Source organism: Melospiza georgiana, chromosome 2, assembly GCF_028018845.1.
Source record: "Melospiza georgiana isolate bMelGeo1 chromosome 2, bMelGeo1.pri, whole genome shotgun sequence".
NCBI classification, from domain to species: Eukaryota; Metazoa; Chordata; class Aves; order Passeriformes; family Passerellidae; genus Melospiza; species Melospiza georgiana.
In genome coordinates, this window is record NC_080431.1 from 74,805,828 (window position 1) to 74,828,177 (window position 22,350).

The 22,350-nt window shown below is 39.1% G+C and overlaps 1 protein-coding gene across 3 annotated transcripts in view; it reads right to left on the reverse strand.

Moving 5' to 3' along the window:
• DLG2 (discs large MAGUK scaffold protein 2) overlaps positions 1-22,288 on the reverse strand; it is a 983,427-nt gene extending 961,139 nt beyond the window's left edge. For all 3 annotated transcript variants that reach the window (XM_058044765.1, XM_058044759.1, XM_058044856.1), the window contains exons 1-3: positions 22,183-22,288; positions 20,438-21,515; positions 4,734-4,865 (exon numbers count right to left, since the gene is read on the reverse strand). In XM_058044765.1, coding sequence (XP_057900748.1) covers positions 4,734-4,865; positions 20,438-20,456 — 151 coding nt within the window. In that variant the 5' untranslated portion in view covers positions 20,457-21,515; positions 22,183-22,288. The remainder of the gene's footprint in view (positions 1-4,733; positions 4,866-20,437; positions 21,516-22,182) is intronic.
• Positions 22,289-22,350: the final 62 nt, after the last annotated feature.

Here is a 22,350-nt window from a genome sequence, read left to right on the forward strand (position 1 = left end):
CACTAATCTCCTATATTTTCTTCTCCCCACGATATGGCCAACAGTATCATTATTCTTCTCAGCATTAAAGCCTATGCAATGTGGGGCCATTTTTCATCATTATTCTTAGTCGACATACCTGGCTATGGCTATCTAAATCTTCCTCATTTTTTATTCTTAGTTTTCTTTTTATGACAGTGACATGTTCCAACATTCCATCATTACCCCTATGATAGGTTCCTCTCCAGTTTTTTTCATATCTAAACTATCCAGAAATTTAACCATGGCCCTAAGTGCAAAAGAAATGTCAATCCCAGGTCACAACTTTGTAGACACTGAGGTCAATCAAAGCAAGACAAATTCATAGGAAATCAAGCTCTTAGCTTGCTTCATGCTAGCTATAATAAATACTTGCATTTCTCAAGGAATACACTATTTTTAGTAGATACATATATCCTAAAATAATTAAACTAAAGGGAAACTTGCTTTGGATCTCTGAAATGTCCTCTTTACATATTCAATCTGTCCTAGGCACCTTCCAGTAACATGGAAGAATGCAAGATTTAACTAGATCCCTGGAATTTTGGAGACTACTGTAATACTATTGAATTATACTTCCACTTCCATTTACACAATCTTTTAACAGAAGAGCAATATGAGATCGCAGAAAAATCATCTGAGTTCCTTTTTGACTTGGTTTAAGACATGATCACTCTTAAAAAGGATTGTTATAACAAGGTTTATTTAAAAGTGAGCTGGATGAGGAGCAGAGTAAAAAGCCAGCCTACTGGAAATGTAACACTGTATCCTAAGTCTCCAAGTGCCGGCTGTGACACAGAGGATGAGTAAATTCTGCAACAGTAATGCTTGCTACAGCAATTTTTAAGATGAGCAGTTTCAGAATATCTGCTCTATTTTGAAAAAATGGTACAATAACATTTAAAACAAAAGGTGATGCATATTTTAATTAGAAATATGGCATTTTAAAATTCAGGCAAAGTTACACAAGCATGAGAAAAAACATGAGACGTGGTTTCAAAGTTCACAGGAAATACGTCACTGAGTGCAGATTGGGTTTATCTGAATTTCAGAAAAACCTATGGAGATTAGTTTTTACCTAATACTGCATAAGATGATTACAGTTATTTGTGGCACTTTAATTCCTACTAGAAACAAAATGATGTTTTATGGAGATGTATCTACAAAAAAAACCCAAACAACCCTGACATAAACCTCTTTTATCCATTCTCATTCCACAGAACCACCCTCTAAGCTCTGGAATCATGCACTTTTCTTAATGAAATGAAGGATAGACAAATATGTAGCAGAGGTTTAGCCAAATAAATTGTACTAAACTATGTACTGCATTATTAAAATTTATTAAGTTTCCTAAAGAACAGAACTACAATGAGAAATTTTTGGCTGCTCTGACACATCCAGATGACTATTATTACTCTCTTTCATAATTTCTCTTTTTTATCTCAGCAAGATATCTCCAAGATGCCCCATTTTGAGACAATCCCAACAAATGAGACATTTGGATTTTTGGAGGTTTTACTTCCTCTTCCTTTTAAAAATGTTCACATCAGCACATGTGCTACAATTTAAGAGAACCTTGTGATTTTACTACCAGCTAGCTAAAGATGAACCTACAAAAAGAAAAATCCTTACAAGGTCCCAACAACAGCATAACTCCTCACTGCCCATAGAAGAGTGGGTAAAATCCTCCTGGAGAATGAAATCTAGAATTAACTTCAGAGTAACGTCAATATCTAAATTCATGTTCTTCCCCTTGAAGCATGCTCCTTCTGAAGAGTTGCTCCTCCTCCCTCCTCTTAGGGCTGGATTTTCAAAGCATTGTGTTTGGGCCACTGGAGTGTAAGTGGGACTCCAGAGACTGCAGTTCCACATGTCACATTCAAAGTGTGCCTCTTAGCAACTAACTCAGCTGTCACTGAGCACAGCCACTCTAGCAAGAGGTCCAGGAACAAGAACAGCCCAAAGGGAGAAGGGAATGCTTTTAAATCCTAATTAAAATATAAAAAGACAATCCTTCAATAACCCTTCTGTAAATCACTTGCAGAACTTTTCCTTACATGATTGTGGTGGCTTCTTGCATGTGTAGAATATATGCAAGAAAAATACTGAATCTTCCTTTTTCTCATGTTACCCCACTGTTCAGTAGTCCACATTTAATTTTTATGAAACAAATTGAAGATAAAAATAGTCAGACACATTGAGAAGCCAAGTTCAAAGATGGCTGAATCAAATCAGCATAATCACACAAGCACAAATTTGAGAATAAAAAGGAACTAGACAACATGAGATTTGAAAACTGACTAATATTATTATTTTTCTTTATCTGTTCTTGTTGTACTCAGTTTAAGACATCCAACAGATTTTTAAAGCCTTTTGGAAGTTAACGAGAACTGAAAGGTAAAAGGGCAGAGATGGCTACAATGGATAAATTTATTTGTAGAGGAACCAAAGTCCACTGAAGCCGTGGGACCTACAAGAACTGAATTTGGCACATAATTCTATGTTAACTTTATTCCTGGTAAGAACGTGCATCTCTGCATCCAGATTAATGGTTCTGTACAAAGATCACATTTTTCATTAGTAGTTACAGCCTAAATATTCTAAAAGGTCAATCATTCTGGATAAAACCAATATTTGACAGCTATATATATATATTGAGAGAGAGCTTTGGAAAGCAATGAACTTTCACAGTCTGGAAATTAAGTCTCATTAAGATCAGGCACAGAAAAATGGACACTTTCAAGACCATTAGACATTCTGTAAATATAAAAGACATAGGAAGATTAGCAGTACAGTACTTAAGAAGAGACCAGAAGCTCTGCCTTGGTTATTCCTTTGTGTGGTGGTTTAATTTATAGGTGAATAGAGAATCTATGCCATGAAGCTAAACCAGATGTTATGGAAGTGAGGGTCTTTTTAAATACTAATTATGCAAGAATCTCATTGATTGTGCAATAACATCATCTGCCACACTTAAAGTGTGTGGGATGTCTCCTCTCATGGAGAGGAGCAACAAACCAAATGTAATAATGAGAAACTTTGAACATGTCTCACAATTCCCAAATTTCTTCTATAAAAGGAAGTGTTTCAGAAGAAAGGAAAGACATCTAAAGGCCCACAAATTAAAATGCTAACTTCTGTAACACCATGCTTCTCAATCTGTTATTGCAGCAATCAAAGGATGTAAGTTGTTCTTTGGATTCAACCTTACTGTAGCTATAATCACTTTTTCATTTCTAACGTGTAATACATCAACAGATATTGTAGTGTAGCCACACACAAAGCACACATGTTGTTACAATACTCTGAAGTATTCTAATTATTTCAAATAGTGCAGGAGTAAATGTACAGCTAATGTCACTTCTATGACTAGTGTATTTCTTCAGTACACATTTCTATATCCATAGTCACCTTCATAAAAACAATATGGAAAAGTACAATTTTTTTTTCTCTCCTTATTTTCAAATCTATTTACAACTATTTGGTAAATTCAATTATTAATCCCTTTCCTTTTTTTAAGGCATACAGAGCAATTAAAATTATGTAGAGTTTATAAAATAAAGCTAATAACCTGAAAGAAGCTAAGAAAAGTTACAAGTAAAATAGCACTAACACGAATAAATTCTATTTGCAGGAAATGTTACAGACTGTTAATACACACTTTCTACAAATGCTACAGGAATTCCTGAAACTAGTCCCAGGCCTCCATTGTCTTCACAGTAATAATGCATTATTGATGTGCTTCCACTTTTATGACACAATCAAAATTTTTCCATAACTGGTCCTGACTGTAGCTTTGCAAGAAACACAGTTGATACTCTGGCTTCAAACAGCCATAAGTTGAAGGCATGTGTGCTTCCACAGACATAATTTGTGGTAGGAAATGCACCCTTGGGATGAGCGCCTCACAAAATGTATCTGTGTGGGAAGGAAGGGCCATGCAATGTGAGCAAGGGGGCAGAGGGAGGTAGAGCAAGGGAGATGCACAGTTGCAGTCACCACTTCCCATCACTGGCAGCTCAGGCACAGCACAAGGAACAAAGGAATGCCAAGGCAAACATATAGGACCTTGATAACATTATATATAATAACTTATGGAGGTTGCTTTATACAAAGCTCCAAAACAACAAGCACTTGATTTTAACATCATTTACAAGATGAAATGGGGATCTTCAAGTAAGTGGAAGAAAGTCTGAGTGATACACCAGCACATCTATTTGAACACTGTGACATCACATGAATGGGAACATTCTGCCAAACCGTGTCCTGGAACAATTGTCTTAACTCAGTTTTGAGTTTCCCTGCTGACACTTTTCACAAAAGCATAATTTAAAAGACACAAACATTTTCAATGCTACTTGGTGCCAGTGAAATCAATTAAACTTTGGCCATTTACCTGTGAAGATGGCTTCATCTTCAGCTTTGCATAAACAGTTATATCTTACTCTGATTCTGTATCTTCCATTAAATAAAACAAAACAGCAAGGTTTAGGTGTAATTATTCAATACTTTAACTTGTTTTAGGTTTCTGTTACTTTCCTTCTCTGCAAGTAAGAAAATACTTTAAAATATCAGTACAATGAGTTTCTGCTCAGAGAACCTGTAAGGATCATCTCTACATGCTTTTCAGCATCAACACAAATAAAAGAGTTACTAGGTCTGACCTAGCTCTGGCCTCCAAGAGATTGCACCTAGTATTAAACATTAGTACCTACCTAGAAGTGCCTGAAACAAGCTGCTCTTAAAGATGCCCATCACCTTTCTGATGGCTTTTTTCAGCTGTTGCTCTTCTGGCTTCCGTAGTTTTTTGCAATATTCTTCCAGCAGTACTAAAGCTCGGTCAGTATCTAAATAAAGAAAAAACAAAACCAGCACAATGTCTTTATTGGCTCTGAAAAGTATCTAAGTGTTCAAATGTTAACTACACATTTTGAGAGACACTGTTCACACAGATAAGCAGCATTTACAGGAAGTGCTTATAGAATTGTAACAGTATTATTGCTGGAAAAGATCTACAAGATCATTGAGTCCAACTGTTAAATCAGCACCACCATGTTCCCCAGCAAACCACGTCCCCAAGTGCCACATTCCCATGCCTTTGGAACACCTCCAGGGATGGTGATGTTACTGCTTGCTGTCACTAGCTGTATATCACAAACATATGCATATGGGAAAATGATCTTTGGAATAGCATCTATAACTAGTGCTCAACTTCCATTTACCCAAAGCCATCTGGAAACTATAGGGCCAGGACCAAATTACAACTTGCAGAAGCCACAAAATTATAGACAATAACCATTATAGAAACCCATGCAGGAAAACTGGCCTTAAAACATACTCAGAGAAGACATGAAAGTGTTTGCTTTGCATCTGCAGCACTCACTTCTCTGACTGACAAATGTGTATCTGAAAGGCAGGTGTCCAAGAGTGAGGCTGGTTTTTTCTATTCCCTCAATACATAAAATCGCTATCTACCTCTTTGGTAAATGAGGCTTTGATAGCAGACTTTCATCCATGTGCTGGCTCAAAGAGAGCAATCCAGCCTTTCTGTAAGAGCCCAGAGGACGAGAGCTTTGTTTCTCCTGCTGCTATTATCTTTGTGCAGTCACTTGCCAAGAGCACGAATAGCATGCAAAATTGCACGAAATCCAAACATCACCATCTTACAGAGAAGAAAACAGAGGAACATTGAGAATCCGACCTCATCTGTCCTTCTCCCCCATCACAGTTAGATTCCAGAAACGTACATGAGCATATGTATGACACCGAGATATCGGCACATGCTTTTGTAATTGTATTGCCACCTTATTTTCAGTAAGATTCCCAAACACTTAAATCCCCTCTCTCCTCCCAATTAATAATTACAAGCAAGTGCCTCAATCTAAACTTCTCCCATTAGAGTTCAATGAAAGTCTCATTACTTGGAGAGGGTCAGATTCCTCTGGTTAGAGTAAACGCAAAGTAATGTAAAATGCTTGGAAAGGCAATAAAGATCACTTCTATAATTCTTTTTTTACTAAATAACTAAAATAAAGCTCCTTTTTAACTGTATAAAGATTGACTGTCTCTGTTCATGGTCTTGAAGACTCCCTGCATTATAGGCCTTGGGAAGTGACAACCAGATGAGTTCACACTGGGGCAGATACATGACTTGGATTCTGTAACCTGATCAAATTCTCAAATTTAAAAAGGGGAAAAATTTAATAAATCAATAAAGTCTACAAGGAGGCAATGTTTTTTCTTTCTCCTCACAGAAATTCTACCTGGTCACAAGCATTTTATCAGATAAATAAAAAACATAATGAATAAAAAGGAATATTATTTAAACATTTTCATATGTGTACAGACATGTATATACATATATAGAATCATTAAGGTTGGAAAAGACCTCCAAGATCATTGAGTCCAACCTATGTACATATCACATAGGAAGATTAGGGAACGCTTTATAGCAGTCTAGCCATTATAATGGAGGAGCTCACAATTCTCTGCTTTGATCCCCCCTTGAGGGGTCTCCAAGAGGAACTCCTTTCTATGATGGCTGTCCTTGGGGCAGGTAAGGATTAGGCAATTGCACTTAGGACCACTTACAACCCACGCAAAGAGAGAGAGAGATCAGCTCTTTTAAGGCCACATCACAATACTTCAGCTGGGCTTCCATCAAGTCATCCAAACCAAAAGCACAGGCTTGAAACAAAGCCCTGGATCCAAGTGGGCTATGGTTGGGTACAAAGAGCTACTTCTGCATGTAAGCTCAGCTTCTTTTGCTTTTAAAACCCCAATTACATCTTTTACAGACCTCATGATGACCGTGCCTGACCCACCTGAGACACTTGCACATTCATTGATACACTGAACCTTCTGGCCACCCTCAATAAAATAATTAGTCCATGGGTTGGAAAAGCATGGGTTGGAATCAGTAATTCACCTTCTCCCAAGTACAGACATGCATATGTGATGAATCCATGGTTACTTCTAGTAAAGTGAAGCCGCAGAGTGGTGGAAAACCACTGCAAAGTATCCAGTACTGAGGATGTGTTTTAAGAGTAGACTGACAAACCAGGAAAAAGGGATGTGAATGCCTCTTTCACACCAGGGATATCACACTCTGTTTCTTAGTGACTTGGTGAAGCATACTGACATTCCCTCCTTTATTAATCATTCCTTTCCTAAAGTGTACCGCTTGTATTTTTAAAAGTACAATGCTACAAAAAGTAGTATCCCTTAAGGATATGAGCAGTTTTTATTTTCAGTTGAAGTATTATTTTTCAATTCATGAAGATGCAAAGACTACTTAAGTTGCTACTTTTTTTTTGTTGCTACTTTTTGTTGACCCCAGAAGAGTCCTAAACTCTACAAACTAAACAACTAGCAACAGAGTACAGCTCTAGTGCTAAATCTAAATCCCAGATCAAGTGATGATCTTCCTGCCTAATTTTCCTCTCTAGCTTTAATAGGATACTTTAAGTTTTACTCCATCCCTAAGCTCCAGCATGGAGTTGCATCCTTTTCCTGCACAGTCTCACTTGGCAGCAGTGTATCTAGCTTTCCAAATAACCTGCAATGTGCTGGGTGATTCAATCAGGATACCCAGGAATATCTTGACCAAGGATTACTTCAGCATGTCAGGGAGGGGGGCTGTGCAAACACTACTGCTGGAGTACTCCTGAAAAGCCAAGAGAATTATGGAGACTACTTGAATCTCCAGTCAATTTCTTACCAGGTTAGGCTTATAAAAAAAGAACTTTTCCCCCTTTTTGATGAACTCTCCTGTTTGTAAATTACTCAGAACTAAACTTTCATATAGATTTGACAGTATTTAGCATGCTGGGGCAAAATCCTCTTCAACACCAGCACAGCACATTCCTACCTCTGCACAACACAAAGCAATAGGAAATAATGTAATAAAATGGCTCAGCTGAAAAATGCTGAGTGCTCTCCCCAAAATAATAACCATTGTTAACTCCCAGCCATACCCAACATCGATGAGGACATCCAGTATTTTTTTCCTTTTGCAGCTACAAAGCTTAAGTACTATCTGGTTGGAAGAATGGACTGCAGCACAATACTCAAATAAGAACCATATTCCCTGCCACCCAATTAAGTGGAAGTTTCTGAATTCCCACACATTCTTTTCATCAAGAAGAATGAGAGATTGGTGGCTTTCCCGAGGGGCTGGATCACTGTAATATTATGGTATTCAATAAACCACACAGTTAATTCATAGCAGCCTGTACCTCACAGAGTATATCAGAAATGCAACCAAAAAACATTTGTCCTATGGGATCACTAGTCTCCAGTACTGATACCAAAGCCAAATCCAAGCAAGACAACAAATCCACTGAACACACAATTTAATATCCCAAGAGGTGGGACTCTATGTGGATCCTGAGTAGGTCCTTTGTCTGTGAACAAAAGAGCACTGAAAAGTCAGCATCAGCTATGCCCCATGAGGCCTGCTGGACATAGATCTAATTTTTTTTTTTTTTTACTGCTTCTTTGTATTTTATGACACTATTTCTGAATTGATCCTATTGGCTTTGGAAGAGGACTTTGATAAGAACCATTCAGAAAATAGAGTCCTACAAAAACACGCTTATGTTCTTACAGTCAGTAAATGCATTATTGTTTTGTTTAAATAAATCATACTCAAACCATCTTAATACAATTGTAAGGAAAAAAAAACCCAGCTTTTTCAGTCCTACAGGATCTTTTCCAAGTAGTTATCAGTTAACCCAAACTAACTCACAATTGTGTAAATTTTATTGCTTTATCACTTCACAATTTTTAAGCAGTTCAGGGATGTTTGTGGTTTGTTACTGATCAGGGAATGGGTAATTGCTACAATACAGCAAATCAGAGATATGTAATATGGACATAAAACTACAAGTAACTTTGTTTACTGGACTCTCTCACAAAACTTCCCTTCCTCTATCAATCTAAAGTTCTTATCACATAAGGAATTACTCAATTTTTCTTCTACAGAATGAGTCTCTGCTTAATGTATTCATCTATGTAAGAATCAAAGAAGATGCAAACCCTTTTCTCAGGGTTATTATACTAGATGGGATCATTACACAATACACCACACATTATAGTACCCCCACTGTATAGATTTTTCTGTAAAGTTGATTTTTAAAGTTCAATAAAAACCCAAGTTATATTTTAACGAAGCATAACTTCAGTATATCTTACAGACAAAAAGTTTTCTGGGGATACTGTCAAAAAGAAATGAAGCTATATGTCCAAGAACATACAGAGGAAGGTGCACTATATATCAGGAGATATTAAATTCTCACCAATAAATTGTTTTCCTAAAGCATTGCTCTTAAAATGTAAGCCACACATATGAAAGACTAAATTTTATAATTATGCACACTTAAAAAATACTGCAAAAATTTTATCATCTACTTTGCTAAAACGATGCCAAAATTCATTCCATCTACTTCTCAGGGTCCATATCTGAGACCTGGATTCCACTTGCAATACTAACCAGTACCTTGAAGCAGAATGACTCCCTTCCTCTGCTGATGCTATGTTCTCATGTTTTGCAAGCATGTTTTTAGAATCACTTTGAAACTCCCTGCAGGCAAGGAGACACCATACTCACTGCAGCATTTACAGCAAAATCCTGGTAGAGCTGAAGCATCTGCAGCTCTGCTGGTGTGGACAGTTGAGTTGATTAAAACGTTTTTGTGCCATCATATAGGACTGAGGATGACACAGCCCTGCCTGCACATAGCAGGTCACACACCGCACCACAAGACAGACCCCAGAAACAAGTTTCTTAAATATCTCCCAGGTGTTTATACACACCATTTATCCTTCAGATGAACTAAATATACTACACCTGGATAATTTAGGTTTTATCCATAAACTTCAATAACTAATTAGGAACAGGTTTGACTAACAAAATTAATTCAAACTATATGAGAAAGTAAAAGTGATTCAAAACCAGTCTCCAAGCAGCTCCATTTTCAGTCCAGGGTTTGTTGAAGGATGATGGCTCAAACCAAAGGAGCAGATAATGGAAACACCACATAACTCAAGCAGATGCTGTTAAGGCCCTATATACAAATTTATGGCTATTTTCAAGCCATTAGAGCTCCTTCTGGTCACAGTAAAATCATACAGGCTGAACTCTACTGGCCAGGACCAGTTACTGATTTTGCAGTCAAATTGTTGTGCTTTGAACACCCCCAGTCTGCTGAGAGCTGCTGCTGCTTTCCTTGGGAGTAGGATCCTGCCATGCATCTCCTGCTATGAAGCAAGGTAGCTTGGAAGATGGAGAGAAAGAAATGAAAATTCCAAAATTCCAATCCAATTCCAAACTCAGCAAGTTCTGCCTTGCACGTGGAAGAAATTAGACTCAGCTGGTTAACAGCACCCTGCACCAGCACAAGGGAGAATCAGGCAGCCACTGCCTCTCAGGGAACCAAGTCTACCACAGCCTCTTGCTAAGTTTAGAAATGCATTTATGTTTTTTTCCTCCCACTGGCATCAGACTTTGTGAATGAAAATATTTTTGGGGTGCAATAGGGTGGAAAAATGTCAACTTCAATGAAAAATAAGGTTTCATTGGTGAGAGGCATTTAACATTAGTTGAGATCTAACCCTAACTGAATTGATAAGATGAAGGGGTGGTTTTATTTCAATTTCTATTTTTTTTTTCATTTTTTAATGTTGTTTTTTTTTTTCCTAAAAGGGATTTCAATTATCTTCTGACTTGCCAAGTCTGTTCTAGAGGTGAATTTTAAAAGAAGAAAATGCCAACACATTTCAGGAGACACTTTACAGATCTTTGAGAACCAGAATTGGGAAAATGTAGGGCATTGAAGCAGGAAAAGGCATGAAGAATGGTGGAGAAAAACCACAAGAGCCAAAATAGAAGTGAAAAATTGAGCACCCCAAAAGGGAGCAAGGAAGTGATCTTTGATAACTTTAGAAGAAAAAGGATCTCAAAAACTACTTTCATTTTGGAGAGTTCACGCCCTCATTTAGATGACCAAAAGAGACAGAGGAACAAACATTGTTCCCTGCCTCCATTATTTAAAGATGTCTTGATTTGATTCTCTGGTCTGGAATTCTCAAAATATTAAAATGAGTTGCTACAGATCAGCAGGAGGGAATGCAGTAAATACTTTCCAGGCAACCTGCCTTGGGACTGATCCAAGTCAAACCTATCAGTAATCTCATTTATCTTCCCTGATCTGCACACAGAACAGCAAACACAAAGGAATAAATTCTGCTAATACACAATACTCAGTACCCACAGAGGAAAAGAGCAGAAAGGCAGTTAAATTTTAGAAAGAATTTCAAGAAACAGTACACTAAGATGTTGAGAAAAACACAAGCTGTAAGCTCCCATGGTTCAAAGGACTTGAGAACTACTAGACAAATGATAATCATAAAATATTTACATATAAACATTAATATGAGACACATATTAATCTAGCAGACTGCACAGAGGAAAAGCAGACAGGGAATATGTGTTAAAAACCACACAACTCCCATCATCTTGGGCCCTTCATCTCTTTAAGAGGACTTTAAACAACTATCCAGAAAATGCAGCATATGGGTTATACAACCTTGAGGAAGAAGCATAAGGCATGACGTATGTGACAACCACCCAGTGTGGAGAGCACTCACAACAAACAAGCAAAAGGGTTAAAAATAACAGCTCCTCAGGATACGGATGGCACACAAACCCATCTTCTGTCCTGCTAGGGAAAACAAGGGGACAGAAAAAGGAGGGGGGTAATCATTGAAGGGAATACCAGGCAGGCTTGTTTCTAGGATTTCAGCTTTCAGCAACCAGGTTGGCACACAGAGGAGGCCAACACATGGCATGTGGAGATTAATCTTGGACAAGTGGAGAGTCTTTCAAGGAATGATATTTCAAGTTGAGGTTGCATTCTGAATTGCCCTTGCTCTCCATTAACTGTAAAAACTCTAACATCCCTGAACTAACTGTAGCCTTGGTGAATTCTCTGCACAACTGCTTTCCTGCAGAACACCAATTTAGGAACAGTTCCATTGTGAAGCAGTGTTATTCTAGACCATGATGCTGCCAGCAGACAAGAAATGGGCCAGAGAGACTGTAAGAACTGCAAGTACCAATTTCTCAGAACAAGGCAATATTACATGTCCTGGTATATGAAGGGGAAACCAGATATCCAAATTCAAGGAAATCTGAAGTAAGGAGGACAGGTGGGTTTGCACTGAACAGTGTTACCATGCAGTTGTGCTATTGCAGGTCTCTGTGCCCCACACAGCTGCCACGGAGCCGCAGAAGTTGCTCACCAGTCTCCTGTTCCAGAATATTGATTTGAGCAGATACAACACACAGGGCTTAATGTTCTGCAAGTCAGATTGCTTTGAAGGGCAGGAGTTGTGTTATGATGTGTCAGCTGAACTCTGAGAAACAGAACAGACAGACACAGAGAGCTGGAGGAACCCTATGAGGTCTTCAGCTTTCCTCCCTGCTGTGCAGAAGGGCCCAGGCTCACACCCAGATGGTGTTTAATTGCACTGGTAACCTCCTACAACATCCACAAGATCCCTCCCCATCTGACTTCGGTGCTTGAAGGTCCTAGTGTTTTTTTCCTACTACATAAAACCAATCTTTTTTTGTTATAAATCAGGACAACTCCTTGTCACCCAGATGTCAAAGTGTAAAGCAAATCACCATTATTCCCTTTACAGCATCTTCTACACTTGTTTGGTTTGTCATGTCCCTTCCCTGCTCAGTGTCCCTTTTCACAGTTCCAGCCTCCACAACTTTTGTATACTTTTGACTTTCTCAAAGCCTCTTATTCTCTTTTCTGGAATTAAATTTATCTTAACACACAACCTATAAGCTCAGGCTGGACACCCAGTAATGATACAGGAACACTGACTGGTAGATGGAGCTGGACAGAAAAACTGTCAGCTTTATGAAACACAACACACAACCAAACAGGGATGCGGTGGGTTCTCTTTTTTTGCCTATTTGTTAAGAATCAGACTTTTTGTATAACTTACTATAAAGAAAACGAAGAAAAATTTCATATATCTGTGTTGATTAGTTCAATGTAACCTTATTGTCCATGTATCATCAAACTTGCTTTTACAACATACAACCACACATCTGTTCTGGTAAAATGCTGCCTTCACACATTTTTTGGACGTTTTTTTAAACTTGACTAACTGTACTAACACAAGGAATAAGATAATTATATAAAGATCAGGAAGGGGCTCAGCATAAATTCACAAACTTTACTCCAGCATTTCTGTTTATCAGAAAGCATCCTGAAAACCAAGCTACATTCCTGCTTCAGAGCCCCCAGATGATTATCTGACCCCTGTAATCCCACTGACATGTCTTCTCTACTCATCCCTACAATTAAATATTGAAAAAATACTCAGTATTTCACATATAAGCTGTTAATCTTATGTATCACACTTCACCATAAGGAAGAGCCCAGTGCTTTTCAGGGGCTCACTCTGGGACCCAAATTCTTCCCACAACATCACTTCTCCTCAGGGGACCACAAAAAGACTTTAGAAACGGATGATATCAGCTGCTTATTACACCAAGGCTATTCCTTTTTTCCAATGAGTTTTGTTTTCCCAGATATGTTGAAGGCAACCTGGGAGGACCTGTTCATTAACAATCCTTGCTCCAGTTTGGTGACCTGGCTACACAGGCGACCTGTTTATAATTTCAGACAACAGAATGAGGAGATCCTGGGACCTTGAGACTCCTTCCAGAAGCAGACACCCTGCAATTACAAGTAGCTTCACCTGACCTTCTTGTTTCTGCCTTTCAAGTGTCACAATGTTAAAATCTAGGTGTACAAATGTTAATGTTAAATCAACAATGCAAATATGAAGACAGAATGAAAAATGAAGCCACAAACCCTCAAAATGACATCGCGCCAAATAAAAACTTCTTATTTATACAGCTGAATAAATGTAAATTGACATCTTAACAATGCAAAATTATCAGAGTGCCCTGCTTTGAAGAGCTTACAATCTAATTGAATGCAAGACACAAAACTAGTGGAACTTGATGTATAGTTGCAAGAGTAAAAACCAGGAGTTGTACACTTAGTACAGCAGCTATTTTTTTTCTTTAGAAGAACATTCAGTATCAAAATTAACATAAATGTGAAAACTGGAGTGAGACAGAAACCTAAGAAAAAGATGCCTGTTCAGGAATAAATAACTTCCAAACTCATACAAAAGAATCATTATATTACATGAAAGAAAACAATTCAGTAACACAAATGTTTTCCAGTAATGCAGAAAAAAAAATGGAATGAGATCAAATTACCTTTATTGATTAGCAAAATAGGCATTATGGTCTTACATCTTCTAACATCCACGTTGGAATTTTTAATTTAAAAGCGTTTGTATTATACTAGAATCTCTGAGTCAATAAAAAAACCCAACATGCACCTTCAGGCAACAACATAGAATAAATTGTACACTTTGGATATTAAACAACTGGGTCTGTAGATTTGCAAACCTTGGGTTGGGGTTGTTTGGTTGGGGTTTTTTTGGTTAAAGGCACAGCTTAGCAGACATTCATCTGCAAGGCAGTGTTAACACAGTGCTCAACACCTAGATCTGAACCAGAAGGAGCCTGGAATTATTCCACTACAGCATAATGTGAGATATGCCCATACAGTCAGGGGAGAGGAGCATCTGAAATCAGAAAAGACTGGTTTCTGCTTGTGAAACTGTAAACTATCCAGATTCCCTCTTTCCAGGGAACTCTACATGATTCAATTCCTGATAAATACATTTTGAAGGAAGCATTAAATTCTTCAGCCCAAAAGTGAAGACAGACTTAGGGACAATTGCACTGACTTGCTCTGGCAAAGTTCTGCCACCAAAAACTCTTCGGGACCGCATCCAATAAAGAGCAAATGTTTTCTTCACATATTTTGTATGTTGATTATTACTGCCATCACCCCTTATGTCAGGGCAGTCTTGCTGGCTCTTTCTGGGACGAATATGGCAGGAAAAAACATGACCTTTATTTCTATTTTTATAAAGCTGTTGTTCAGCACTGTGTTAATTCACAGTAAATACAGGAAGATACCACAGTGAAACAGACCTTAAATACTTCCAAGAAGCAGGAACCTGCTATGACCTGACCAAAATAAGCATATCTGAGTAAGGCAGATTTTCTCATTTTGCTGAAGCAGTGACTGCAAAATCATCTTTTATCACTTTTGGCCACTAGTTACAAATTCGGCTTTTTCTCCATGGTTACCCTCTGACATCTAGCTTGGCCATCTGGAACAAATTCAGAAGGAAAGAAGAGAGGATGAGCAGGAAAAAGATTATGCTTATAATGCAAGACACCATTGCTTCTACTGAGTGCAATACGCACTTAACAGGAATGGAGGAGAGGATGCACAGCTGCCTCTTGTGCTTGTACCAACACTGTGGTTGCTTCCAAGCCCAGTGACTAATAGTACAATAATTTATAACACTTTTCCCTCCCCTAAAATAATGAATAGTGTTAATTTATAGCTCTCACAGAACACAGAGTGTCAGCTCTCATAAATATCTCAGATAAGGAGATGTTATTCCACTAAAATTTATATGAGAGAATGAGACATCATCAAACTGAGGTAAGGGAGTTATAGTGTGGTTAGCCTGCGTTTTATACCCTGAGAAAATGACAATTGTCCAGAAGGCAATGGAGATCTTAGGTGTGTTAAAATGCCCTTGGAGGTGGATCTCTCTCTGCTGACCAAAGCAACACTCCAGGACAAAAAGCTGGGCACCCTACCTAGGTGAGGCATATAAAATGGGATGGATCTACATTACACATCTGAGAAGTACCAGAATAACAGCAGGGCTGAAAAAGAGCATAAATTTCGCTATTCCCACTCCAGAGTCCACTTAGCTTTGCAGTGTGCATGCATATAACAAAGGCTTGTTCTGTATAATGCCTGCTCCTTTAGTCCTTTGGTAGGCAAAATACTTCACTGTTTCTCACAGCAGAAACAATGTCTGGCTGGAAAAAGCTCACTGCCATAAAAGCAGTGACATCTTTAAATCAAAGCTTTGTGGTGAAAATTGGCACGGTTTAGATAGTCATTTTCTGACACTTGTTTGTTTAACTCTTGGAAATCTAAAACTGTGCTTTCCAGTCTGCAAGCATAACTAAAATTCGCACTGCTCCCATAATGAAAATAACTGTAAAAACTGAGAGGTAGTTGAACAAAACTTAGAGTGAAGGAAGTAACCTTTTTAGCCATATACTTATTTGAGAATTCTTATTCAGCAACTGAAATGACAAAAATCTTGTAATACTAATTACCTGTTACAAGTAAATAAGAAAGAAAATATCCAAAATATGTTGGATTTGCTGCTGAAACCACATTCGAGATTTTTGAGCACAAGAAGTCATGATCCTAAATTTAAATTTTGTTAGCTAAAAAGAAGCTTCCTCCTTGAAAGTGAACTAGGGCATGAATGGGAGCTAGCTTTGTCCAGTCCTTTATGAACTTTGCTTTAAAAGTTCCTGCTGAGTTGTTTTTAGACCCCTTCCTTTCAACAGACCAGCCACAAAGTCAGCACTACGAAATCCAGCATTTCACAGAGCACATCTGTCAGATTCTTGTAAATGGCCCAGAAGTTGTCCACATGGATTCAGACTGACACATTTTAATTCTTGACGTTGATGCGCTTAATAAAACATGTCCTGGAAGGCATTTTTAATATAAAAGAAATTATGCAAAAAGTTATTCCATTACAGAATCACCACATCTTTATAAACGGGCAACAAGGTGGGGCAAGTCAAGATGGTTTTAACAGCAGCCCACAGGTTTCATCCGACTGAAGGGACAATCCCTCTCCCTTTGAGAGATGCAAAGTGGCATGAGGGCAGCACAAAACCCAGCACTCATATCTCTGACTGCCTAGACACAGCTAGATGTGCAAGGAGGATGACAGGGTTAGTCTAGAAGCAGCCAGGCATCCAGATGTGGGGGCTCCTGCCATCTGTGTGAATCACAAGCAGGGCTCCAAAACTGGAGTCTGTTCTTCATCACAGAGGAGCATGGATTTAATTAGTTCTTTCCATCACTGTGAAAGACATGAATGAATTACAGTAACATTTTTGCTATTAACTATTCTGTTGATGAATCCAAAATATGTGCAATTACAGATCTAAATACAGTCCCTTACAGTTAACAGAAATCAAGCTAAGTAACTCAGGGAGGGAGGGAGGAAGGGAGAGCAGACATCCAAACCCATGCAAAACCCTAACTCCACTTCTTCTGTATAGTAGTACAATTTTACTTTGAAGCAAAGCCTTCCTCAAGAATTTCCATAATATTTCCATTCATAGTTCTACTCAGAAACATCCTAGTTTGCAAAAGGTAAAAATTAGGCAAAAATAATGAATTTATTTACTTCTCAAAATTGTTCATCTCATTCCATCTCTAAATGGCACTGTCTAACAAATCATTCTGTAACTACAGTCAGATGCCTGTCTTGTCTGATTTAAAACTTTAAGTGTACTTCAAAATTAGAGATGAGCAAAAGCCAAATAGAAGAGCCCTGTGTTTAATTGTGCAGCAACAGTGCACCAATCCATACAATATCTCCAATATCTCACCCCATACCTATAGGGAGCACATCCAACACTACAGGATACTCCATAGTCCCTTTCCAGCCTTGCTTTTTGCTGCTACTGCCAGCAAGCATGTCACCTCTGTGAACATTCCTGGGAAGGTAAAGCCTCATTGCCCTCCACACAGAAGTGAGAAAACCAAAATATTTTCACTCTAGCACATCAGGCAATGGAAATCAGGGACTGACACATCACCAGAACCAAGACTTTTTTTTTCCCCGCTTCCATAATAAATTAAAGCTTCCTATAAGTTATATTATTTTTATTATTAAGCAAACTATTTTTTTCCTAATTATACGGGCCTGGACTTTGAAAAGCAAGATGGCAGGCATCACAGCAAGCAGCAAGGTGAAGTGTAAATTACATGAAAAGCTATGTGAAATGTGAAGACTGGTACTAGAAGTGAGAGCTATTTCAAAGGTAAGTTCCCAAAATGCTTCAACTGTTCTTTAGAAAGACCCACAACCAGCCAGTGTCAAAGAAAACAGTGCTTGGCAACAACTTCCAGTGATAAATATCAGTATGTTTCAAAGCTTGCTTCACAGATTTCTCTGTCTCCATACTGATTTTAGGAGAATATTTTAATCAAATCCAAAATAGCAAAGCAGAAAGAAGTGCTGACAAGGAGAGGGATAATCCTGTCCTCAATGCTGATACTGAAATACTTCTGCACAGCCTGCAAGAGAATAACCCACTGAGATTTCTACAGATGCCCTCGATGGGCAGGATGGTAGACATGAACTCCCAAATTTTTCCCAAAAAAGGAAAATAAGTCATCATCAGAAATACTAACTAGTTAGCCACAAACTGCTGTCAAAATCATAAGGCAAATAAATGGGAAAAAAAAAATCCAAAAACCAAACATGGAAGAAACCCCTCAATCTCCCTAGTATTCATAGAACTAACAGGCATTACTTGAAAAAATAGCAAGCTTTTTAAAAACAGCAAAATGCTTTGAGTTGCCAGCATGCTTTTAATTACATTTAGAAAGTTAAAGTTTATTGCATGAACTAGACAAATTAAGTCGCTCAAAATCACAATGAAGTTGCTGATTCTCCAACATTTTTAATCCTGCAATTTACATGCTTAAATACATTCTTAACAATACCCTTTTAATAATCAAATACATTCACACTGGCAACTTCAGTACACTGATTGATGTGACAATTTAAAGTACTTCAAGGGGAACATTTGGGTCTCTTGACTTTATATTTTAATGCTGCCAAAACACACATCCTTGTAACATCAAAGAAGTCAAGCCTTGGTGTACACTAAGACTGAGCCCAAGTGCCTGGAAACAAACAGGAAATTCAGAGATTTTTAAGGCCAGAGGGGACCGTTGTGATTGCCAATCTCACTTCTGCACAAAGGAGCCTGTCAGATTTCACCCCTAAATTCCTGCAGCGAGTATTCGGAAACTGAATTACAGCTGAACATCTGGCCCAGAAACATCCTTAGTGTAAATCACCTAAATCAGGATTAAAACTTAAATAATGAAAAGCCTCAGTTTTCCTTCTGTAAACAGGTAGGATACAGAAGCCTCCCCAGTACATCAGGGTGACACTTTTACAGCACAGCAGGATGAATTATTAGGAATGGAACTCCTCCACACACGTTTCCACCTTTACTACACATAATGCCAAGTGATTCCATGAATGACAAGGCCATTCATTAAAATATTTCAGGTTTGAAATTTCATTTCTACACTGTCATTTTTGAAAACACAATCACAAAATCCCATTTATTGCTTTTTTCATGAAAATAATTTTAGCAATCTGTGTGTTTTATCATTATTTATATAGTAAGTGTTAACTCATAAGTAATGATTATTCCTATACGGAAGAGAATCCAAAGTCACATTGATTACATCCTCATTTCTGTTTGTAACATTCACTTCTTGCCCTCTCCCCCACATTTTGTGTCATCAGATTCAGGGATATATTAGACCCAGGCACATCTGGACAGATGAGCTGAATAGAAAAAGGTTCCCATGACCCTTACTCTATTCGCATATTCAGAAACTTCAAATCGGTGTCCAGTTTGCAAGAAACCAGAAATAACCTAAAGTTATTGAGTATTTTCAGAGTAAGAATTTGCCTTCATATACTTCTAATTGTGGTTTGATCACTGGAAGCCACATTTTCAAAAACTGCAAACACAAACTGGAGGTGAGAAGAGGCCAAATGTATGTTGGTCTTTTCTTAAATGCTGCCCTACTACAGCCTTAAAGACAGTAGTTTTATATTGTACTAAAGCATGGAAATTCAAGCTAATTAAAATCACATTAAAAAAAAAAAACAAAAAACACGTTTAAATCACCTTCAAAACACAGCTCTCATAACTTGGTTTTAAAATCAGCCTTGAAACTTTGTTATTTCTTTCTGCTGCTACTGATAGCTGATGTTTATCCGCCAAATATGTCACAAATAGATAACAGATTAAACTGTGGTTTTCAAATTTATTAGTGTTTGTAAGAGAGGCTTCTGACAAAGTTAAACATCAAGCTTTTCTCTTGGTGCCTGTTTAAAATCCTAGACAACTGATCTTTACAAAAAAAACATTTGAGGCTAAATTTGACGTAAATCTTAGAGCACGGCATAAAGTTACTTTTAAAAATTATTATTGTAAGTGCACAGATTTTTCTCCCATTTTCAATGCAAAAGAAAAACGATTGCCATTCCCCATGAAAGCATTTTTAATTTGAAATGGTTAAGTACTAGAAATCAGCAATCTAACACAATGAAGACACAATATGAGACATGAAGCTTCATAGCCCACCTTTCTTCTTGACTGGCATTCTTCTTCCTACTTCTGAATCTGGTTGCAAGCACTTATTTACAGGTACTAACGAAGTACTACTGGAACACTCTGCAAGGTCAGGAACTGACTATCTATTGCAGAACACTTTTACAGTTCAGTAAGGAAATGCATCTTCAATCTTCATTTCTATGAATACTTGCTGTTCCCTTGGATTGGACTTGCGATGCTCTCCACAATTAAGAAAAAAAAAAAAGAGGGGAAAAAGAAGCTTTTTGATTCTTTTTAAAGAGATGTTTTCAATTTCTTTAAAATATATTTGACTCTATAAAAATATAAGAGCAAACGTTCCTTGGCAATATAAAACCTTATTATAACTCCTCTTCTGGCAGCAAAGTTTGAAAATTAAAAGATTTTATGCAATACAATTAAGGCACAGTCCATCTCTAGGCAGCTGTCTCAATACTCCACCTGTACATGCTCAAAAACATATTATTTGCAGGACAAAAACGCCCAAGTAATCCAAATAAGGAGGAAGACAAAAACAATCCAAAGCGCCTCTTTAAGCTCTTTCACTTCTTGAATTAATTTTGCTAGCTATGTATTAGGAGACTACAAAGTAGACTGAAAAGATCCCTTTTTCCTCACCAGACAAGAGCCTTCAAATATCACCCTCTTACCCAACAGAGGTCACTGGGCAGACACTTTCATTTTTATTATCTGCAAGCCACCCAGCCTTACGGTCTTTAATGTCCCTCTGATCCTCCCATGTATTAAAAGAGAGGATTGAAACGAGGAAAGCAATCCCTTGACCTGGAATTATTAAAGTGACAGTGCTGCCCACTGGGCACTTGGGCAAAGCAGATTGCTTTGTACTGGAGTCATTTGCTTCATGCCATTCCTTCCCTTGCACAGCAGCAGCCACCTCGTGAAAGAGGAATAAGGAGAGTTAGAAGAAGAGCTTCACAAAAGGTTCATTTTCAGAGATAATGAAGTATTAATGAAATAAAAAGCAAGCCATGAGATCAGTCCGGAGTTTCCCACTCAGAAGCGCAGCTGGTTGGCTTCAGTATCAGCCTCTCTCTCTCTCCCCCTTTTTCTGGAAAAACAAAAAGAGAAACAGAAACGGGATAGATTTTTCTCATCTACTTGGTTAAGGAGAAGTCTGAGGAAGGCGGACAAGCTCCGAGCGCTTCCCTTCCCCGCGATGAGGAGCTGCGGCGCACAGGACAGGGCTCTGCCGTGCATCCTCTCCTGGGGACACGGGACCTGTGCGTGTGAAGGGGAAGGGGCGGCTCTGCTCCGCTCTCTGACGCTCGCAGCTGGGATCTGCCGTCCCCGCATCCCTCAGGGGCTGGCCCCATTCATCCCCTCCCCACTCCACCCTCCCCCAGCTCTCTGGCACCCAAAGGGGTCCGCCTGCTGCTTTCCGAGGCGCAGCAAGGCACACAGGCTGTGTGAAACAAGGGGGCTGGGGGGGCTGCCATGGGTGCAGGTGAACTGCCGGAGCCAAGCTGGCTTTACGGACGAGGACAATTCCCCCCAGGGCTGCTGAGGGACAAGCGGCAGGCAGGAGCGGAGGGGATGAGGGAGGGGTTGGAGGTGGGGCGAAGCGAGACGCAGCCGGGGCGAGGGGCGCCCGAAGGGGGCGGGACGGGGAGGGAGCACAAAGGAGCCGGAGGCGAGGGAAGGGGGCAGCGGGCATTCCGAGGGCTGAGGGGCAGGCGGGAAAGGGCGCGGGCTGAGGGGAGGGATCAGCGGGTTACCCCGAGGACTGGGCCCCCCCGCACCGAAGGGGGAGTCCCCGCGTCCCGGCCGCCGCTGCACGATCCGCGCTCAGCCCCGCCGCCATCGAGGAGCCGCCGCCGCCATCCGCCGCCCCGGCAACCAGCGCCGGGCCCCGCCCGCCGGCCCGCGGCCAATCGGCGGCCGCC